The 8266-nt window shown below is 38.4% G+C and overlaps 1 protein-coding gene across 1 annotated transcript; it reads right to left on the reverse strand.

The window, feature by feature from the left end:
* Positions 1 to 424: 424 nt before the first annotated feature.
* Positions 425 to 1692, reverse strand: LOC138878435 (uncharacterized). The gene is made up of 2 exons (XM_070158114.1): positions 1437 to 1692; positions 425 to 852 (listed from the first exon to the last, which is right to left on the reverse strand). Exons 1-2 carry the CDS (start codon positions 1690 to 1692, stop codon positions 425 to 427), a joined length of 684 nt encoding a protein of 227 aa, XP_070014215.1.
* Positions 1693 to 8266: the final 6574 nt, after the last annotated feature.

Genomic DNA, 8266 nt, shown 5'->3' on the forward strand with positions numbered 1-8266 from the left:
CTTTTCCAAATCACGAAACAACTATCCGACCCCAAAATCCTCGAAGTCATTTTCTGGTTGAACCTATGAACTATTTTGAACATCAAATTTTCAACTTTCAACAATTATAGCCAAATCAATTTAGGATCCTCCAAATCTAAATTCGGATATTCGCCTAAGTCCAAAATCACCATACGAACCTATTGGAACCATCAAATCACCAATCCGAGGTTGTTTACACAAATTTCAAACCTTTGTCAACTCTTATAACATAATATTTTAACCATGTAACTAAATGTTCTAATTCACTCCAAATCCTTCAAGAAGCCAAACCTACCATCCCTACAAGTCACATAGCAATAAATACACTAATGATGAGCATCAAATGGGGGAATGGGGCTCAAACACACGGAATGACCAATCGGGCTGTTACATTCTCCCCCACTTAAGCAAAAAGGTGAGGATATATGCTCGACATATCATGTTTGGTCTTCAAAATTGCCTCCTTGACTGCTTGACCTCTCCATCGAGCCTTCAACACCGCAATATTCTTCAATCTAAGCTTTTGAACCTTTTTATCAAAAATAGCCACTAGCTCCGCATCATAAGTCAAATCCTTGTCCAACGGCACCGAGCTGAAATCCAATGCATGTGACAGATCCTCATGGTGCTTCTGAAACATATAAACATGACACCTCAGATGAACTCCCAATGAGCTGGGTGACAAAGAAATTATGTAGGCAACCTTACCAACTCCCTCGAACAGCTCGGAAGGACCAAGATACCGAGGGCTCCACTTTTCCTTCTTCCCAAATCTCAGCACGACCTTTATAGGCGAAACTTGCAGAAGAACATTCTCACCCTTCATGAAAGCTACATCCCAAACCTTCATATCAAAATAACTCTACTACCGAGAATATGTTGTGCGAATACGCTCTAGAATCATCTTCACCTTCTCCAAAGCACCACGAAGCAGATGTGCGCCCAATAGCCTAGCCCGGTCGGGCTCAAACCAACCAACCATAGAATGATATAGTATCCTATATAATGTCTCATATGGAGCCATCTAGATAATCGACCGATAGATGTTGTTGTATGAAAACTTTGTTAATTAAAGAAGCTGTCCCACTCGCCTCTGAAATCTATGACACAGGCCCTAAACATATACTCCAAAATCTAAATGGTCTTCTTGGACTGCCCGTCCGTCTAAAGGTGCAATACAGTGCTTGACTCAACTGTCTGCCTAACTCACACTGAATCGCTCTCCAGAAATGCAAAGTATACTATGTTCCGCGATCCGAGATGATAGAAATGAGTACACCATGTAAGTAAAATGTTGATCTTAGCCAATTGCTCTAAAGTGTGAGAAGTCATGACTGGAATGAAATGTGAAAACTTGGTTAGTCTTCCAACAATGATAAAAACAATATCAAATGTCCTCGATGTTCGTGGCAAACCTCCACAAAGTCCCATATTGATATGCTTCCACTTCCCCTCTGGTATATCAATCTTTTGAAGCAAACCACTAAGTATTTGATGCTCATACTTGACCTGCTGACAATTCAAACACTGAGAAACATATCCAATGATGTATTTCTTGATCCTCCGCCACCAATAATGCTGCTTCAAATGATGGTACATCTTCACAACACTAGGATGAATAGAATACCGCAAACCATTAGCCTTCTCAAGGATCAACTCTCTCAACCCCATTCACATTAGGGAAAAAATTCGGCTCCAAAGCCGCAATACACCATCATCACCATCCTTAGCACCACCTCGCATCACCGTGTACTCAAAGACAAGCAAATAGCGATCATCATATGGATGATCATTGTCGCACCCCCTTTTTTCCCTCCACGGAGAGAGGTTCGGGTTTCGACATTCATGGGGGGTAATAACTCATTTTCTTTTGAGAATTGGGTATTTGAAGAGCCACCACCTAATGAATCATGGTGAATTAGGGCACCTAGAGCGATTAACTCTTGGATTGGTTTGCATAACCAGAGATTAGGGAAAGGGCTCGAAATGACATCGAGGGAAAGGTGTTAGGCACCCTTCTTAGTCCACAACTATGGGTCCCGGCAGAACTTATATTTACGAATTAGTCCAAATAAATACTTGAAACAAATAATTACAAATAAGGAACGTTAGTATAACTCAAATAATAAGGAAAAGGTTTTGGACAAGTTGTATTACAAAAAGGAATTTTGAAAAGGGGGAGTCCTAGGTTGGTTAGCCTATAGGATCACCCCAATTAATGTCTGATAAACACTCCTCAATGAGGGGCTACACGTAGTCATCATATCTCATATCTACCCTTCCCACCCCGAAGTGGTCATTAAAACAAGTGTTGATCTGCGATCTCTATTGCGTGTTGTTACCCGTCCTTTCTTAATGGTCCTGGAGGAATTTTTAGAACCTCTATCTATAGGTAGTTCTAGACAGACCCCTAAGGTTTTAAAGATGAAAATACTAAGGCGATAGATAAGAATAATTAGGACCGTAGCACATAAGAAAAAAAGGAGCAATTAAGGCTCAAGTTTAACTCCTCAAACAAAACACATAAGCAGCATGACTCAAACACAAATAAGGGCCTTTTATTAAACAGTATCCTAAGGCATGATATCTAAGTGAATATCAAGATACAGAAGATAGACAATTTGTTTTAAAACTCAGAAGTAATGGTCCTATCAGTTTGCCTACTAATTTTTAAAGCCTGTTAAAATTAGAAAGACATTAAGTGATAGAAATAGTTTCAAAATTGCAAGATTTTGAAAGCGCCCTATAGGCTTGCCTATACGCGAAATACTAACAACTATGTTTTATATAATAAAAACAAGGCAAATTTTAAAACAGACTCTTTAATCCCTATAGGCATGCTGTCTAATGATATATTAAGGCAGTTTTTAAAAGAACTTGTTTCAGGGAAAATAAACCATTAATTAAACTAATTTCTAAGTGAACTAATCGTGGACTGATTGATTTATTTAAACTAAACTGGTTTAAATCTATATGAAGGATTTCTGATGTTGTTCCCTATAGGCATGATATCTAATTTTTTAAAAATTGATTTTAGAAACTTGCAGGCATGATGACAAATGAAACACACATGTAAACACTTGTTATAACAGAAGTTGAACTAGACCATATCCTATAGGCATGGTATCTACTCGTGAAGTTGGTTTTAAGACCTATAACATGATTTCTATTATTGGAACCACTTGAGACCTATAGGCATGATTTCTAACGTAGAAAAATATAAAGTCATATAGACATGGTTTCTACTTGGTAAGGCAATCATAGCAAAATATAAAGTCCTTTAGGCATGGTTTCTACCCGTATTACCCCACAAACGTGTAACAACCCACCCTTTTCACTAGTTACCCCAATATTCGTTTACAAATTATTATAGACCATATGAATTAATTACATAAATAGATAAGAAAAATAAGAAGTTAGTCGATAGGGAGCCTACAAATAGGGCCAGATTTCCAAAGCCTCCAATAGCCTCAAATGCCTAAATTCCATAGACAATGTCATTGTCTAGGTGCGTCAAAGTTCCCTAAGGATCTCAAGGATCCCGTGCAGTGCTCACACCTAGACTTGGTAACCAAATTGAATAAGTGCAGTGTGGAAGGGCCAGCCTTAGTGTGCCAGAGTTCAGAGGGTTCTCAAGAGGATCCCAAGGCAATACACACACTGGAGGGGGCAGAACCTAGTGACTTAGGAGTAGGGTGACAGTGTTTGACATAGTTTGAAAAGTTTCTGTAGAAAAAGAGTATTAAAAGACGTTGGCTTGAAATGGTTTTGTAAAAACACATAGGTGCACCCATCCACTTAGGGGATAATGGGGATTTGGGGTAAGCATAGGGCACATAGTAAACATAGATACACAACCAGAGAGGCCTTTAAAAGGGGGTCAAGGCTTTTTAAAGTATAGCATGGAGTGTTAATACAGAATCAAGAAGCTTAGGATAGCCAATTACTTTACATATGAAGGGGGTATGCCAGGGATCAGGGAAACACAAACACATTAAGACATACTAGAAGGGGATCCTAAGGGGTATATATTATGCAGTACATAAGAAAATAAAGTAGACATGCTAATTGTAGTTTGAACAACAAAACCATAGGTAAAAGCATATTAGAAACATGACAAATTGAAGTAATAGGAGAAGCATATTGTTTTTGGGACTTGAATTAAAATTGGAACATTCCAGTAAATCAGGTAGTAAACATAAAGTAAGGAGCAAGAGAGTAGAGTAATCAGCCTTGGCTTGCAGCCAGCTGACTTAGAACAATAGCAAGTAACCAGAGAAAGGAGAGCAAAAGAGAGTTTTTGTGTGAGAGAAAGTTTTGAACCAATGTGTTCATGTGTTTGTTTTAGTGAGAGTGTATATATAGTAGTTCGAAATTAGATAAAAATAAGGTAGGAATTATAGTAGCATAGTAATTGTGGAACCAAATACTAATCAAAATCAAATTAATATAAGTACTCCTTCAATTAAGAGGTAATCAACCAACGGTAATAGGTAGAAATCATTAAGGAAAGAAATCAAGTAGAGCATAAGGTACAAAATAGACAATTAGGGGTAAGTACATAGGGGCTCAATTAAGGAAAAAAGCTAATGAAGAATTAGTAAAATACTCAGTTAACCAAATAAGGTAAGAAAACAAAATAAAGTTGCGGAATATGGAAATAATCGAAAATCAGCATATAGTAAATCATGGAATCAAGGATTCGAAATTACTGATTTAAGGAGAGTAATATGGGTTCCCAAGTTTAAATTGGAAAATCGAAGGTCTAAAGGGAAGTTTTTCAAATCAAGGCCAGAAGCAAGGAGTTCAAAGTCAATCAAAGAGAGAGTTTTAGCATATAAAAAGAGTGAGATAGGAGTAACCAAACATAGCAAGCAAAGAGGCAAGTATTGACCAGTTAATATGAACACTAACACATAGAGGTGATATACGTTAGGCTAAAAACTCAGTACGACCACATTCGAAGCAAGATAGTCACAGAAACTCAAACAAGAAATGAGCAGTCATTCTAATACACAGAACCAAACGAAGAAATCTAGAAAATTACGGCTATCAACATAGGCGAGTTGAAAAGGTAGTAAAATCATAAAATCAGTCAAAATATGCAAGAGATAGAATTTTAAACATAAAGAATCAGTTTAAACAAGGTTTTAGAATAAGTTCTGAAAACCCTAATTTTAGAAGAATATGAAACACTTGAAATCACATGGTTCTTGTAAAGAGTTCCAAGGATATTGTAAAACATCAAAGAAACAAACTCAAATTGTGTTAAATTTGGACAGATCTAGGAGATGTAGGCAGAAATTAGGGTTTCATAAGAAAACCAAATAGAGATGAAAGAACCTGTCGAGAATCCCGAGGATCGTAACAAATACAACATGATTTTGCTAAAAATCATGCTAGAGTAGCCAAGAACAGACAAGTGATGAACCCTAGGTTCAAGTTGGTGTGGCCCTGGGCCCTTGAAGACTTTAGATAAGGCAAGCATGGCATTAGAGAAGCCATTGGAGGCTTAGGAGTTGATGGGAGATCACTGGAGAAGACCGGAGAAGAGAGGTCGGCGGTTTGAAGGGCTAGGGTTTGGTTGAGTTGCTGAGAGAGGATAGGAGATGAGAGAATACAGAGACAGCAGATTTGGAAAATGATTTAGGGTTGTGTGGTCATCTAGAGTTAAAAAAAGGTAAGAACGGACGAGGGCCATGGCTAGGATTTAATAGGTTTTGGGTCGGGTAGGGGTAATTAGGGCCTGGGTCGGGTAATCTGATTAGGAATTGGGCTGGGGTTGGGTTAAAATTGGGCTAAAATTGAAATGCAAATCTGACTACTTTTTAAATAGCCAATTTATCCCTATATAATTTATAATTAGATAATTTTTGTAGAATAGTTTTGTATTCTAAAATGATTTAAAATAGATATATAATATTTTAAAAATATAGAAGATCAATTTTATGCATATAAATGTAATTCTATATTAATAAGGCTAATATTGCAATTTTATGCAATTTAACTTTTAAAATACAAAATGCAATTATAAAAATGCACTAAAAATATTTTAACAATACGTTGGCATAAATATTCGATTTAAATGACTAAATCATCCCAACAATAATTTGATGGATAATTATTGGGGATTTTATGACTAAAAAGGAAGGAAATAAATCAATTTAAAATCTTTAAAATTATAGAAAAATTATAAAAACCTTATGCATGCTTAAATATGCTATTTTGAAAGTATTTATGCATATTAAAAATATATAGGAAAAAAATTAGGTATCAACAACTGCCTCTTTTTACCCGGGAAAGATGAAAGAGTTTTTGGGTAATGAAATGATGGCTAATTTTTGACCAGATGGGATGTTTTGAAAGATAAAGGCTGAACTCTGATCTTCGAGCTGCCTACATATCCCTTGTTTTACAAGAATCCGACCATGTGTAGTTCTGGGTTCATCTGCGGAATATGCCGATGAAATTATTGCAAGAACGGACACGCGATGCCGAAGCGGCTACAATGAGCGGTTAAAGCTCGGGATAGTTGAAAGAACTGGAGCGAGATTGCTCCTGCTAGGACAGCGGTTGCTTACTGGTTACCTGCAGATAAAAGATGTTATACACATGTATTTGCAAAAAATTAAAGATGACGCAAATTCTATTTGGGCCATAACGGTTGTCTTCAGACTGTTAAATATGACGTCCTCGAACCATGACATCCTGGGACATGAATTATTTAGTGAGGGATTTGTAGGCCATGAAATTATGTTCTCGGGCCATGAAGATGGGGCCTCCGAACCATGATGTTTATGAATAATGATATGCAAGTTTGAGAGATCCTCAGGCCGTGGCATAGTGTCTTCCGGCTATGAGGATGATGCCTTTAGACTTATGATGCCTTCGGATAGATTGGCGATATTTCAGCTCATGATATGCAATAATATGATATTAACAAGACAAGGCTTAGTCTTGTGAAATGGAGGGCAGAGCTTAGCCCGGTTGGAAAAAAAATAGATAGTAAAATAGGGCAATATCTAAGCAAAAGAGACAGTGCTTAGTCCCACGCGAAGGTGGAGGCAAGGATTAGCCTCATGCAGGTATGGAGGCAAAGATTTGCCTTATGCAAGTAGGGAGGCAGAGATTAGTCTCAAGCAAGTATGGAGTCAAGGATTAGACTCATGCAAGTAGGGAGGAAGGGATTAGCCTCATGCAGGATGGAGTCAATGATTACACTCATGCAAATGGGGAGGCGGGGATTAGCCTCACGCAGGATGGAGTCAAGGATTAGACTCATGCAAATAGGGAGTCAAGGATTAGATTCATGTAACTAGGGAGGCAGGGATTAGTCTCATGAAAGATGGAGTCAAGGATTAGACTCATGCAAATGGGGGCCAGGGATTAGCCTCATGTAAGTAGGGAGGAAGGGATTAGCCTTATGCAAGATGGAGCCAAGGATTAGACTTACGCAAATGGGGAGGTAGGGATTAGCCTCATGCAAGATGGAGTCAAGAATTGGACTCATGCAAATGGGGAGGCAGGGATTAGCCTCATGTAGGATAGAGTCAAGGATTAGACTCATACAAATAGGGAGTCAAGGATTAGACTCATGCAAGTAGGGAGGCAGGGATTGGCCTCATGCAAGATGGAGTCATGAAGATGGGGCCTCCGAACCATGATGTTTATGAATAATGATATGCAAGTTTGAGAGATCCTCAGGCCGTGGCATAGTGTCTTCCGGCTATGAGGATGATGCCTTTAGACTTATGATGCCTTCGGATAGATTGGCGATATTTCAGCTCATGATATGCAATAATATGATATTAACAAGACAAGGCTTAGTCTTGTGAAATGGAGGGCAGAGCTTAGCCCGGTTGGAAAAAAAATAGATAGTAAAATAGGGCAATATCTAAGCAAAAGAGACAGTGCTTAGTCCCACGCGAAGGTGGAGGCAAGGATTAGCCTCATGCAGGTATGGAGGCAAAGATTTGCCTTATGCAAGTAGGGAGGCAGAGATTAGTCTCAAGCAAGTATGGAGTCAAGGATTAGACTCATGCAAGTAGGGAGGAAGGGATTAGCCTCATGCAGGATGGAGTCAATGATTACACTCATGCAAATGGGGAGGCGGGGATTAGCCTCACGCAGGATGGAGTCAAGGATTAGACTCATGCAAATAGGGAGTCAAGGATTAGATTCATGTAACTAGGGAGGCAGGGATTAGTCTCATGAAAGATGGAGTCAAGGATTAGACTCATGCAAA

Source organism: Nicotiana sylvestris, chromosome 9 (genome assembly GCF_000393655.2).
Source record: "Nicotiana sylvestris chromosome 9, ASM39365v2, whole genome shotgun sequence".
Classification (NCBI taxonomy): domain Eukaryota; kingdom Viridiplantae; phylum Streptophyta; class Magnoliopsida; order Solanales; family Solanaceae; genus Nicotiana; species Nicotiana sylvestris.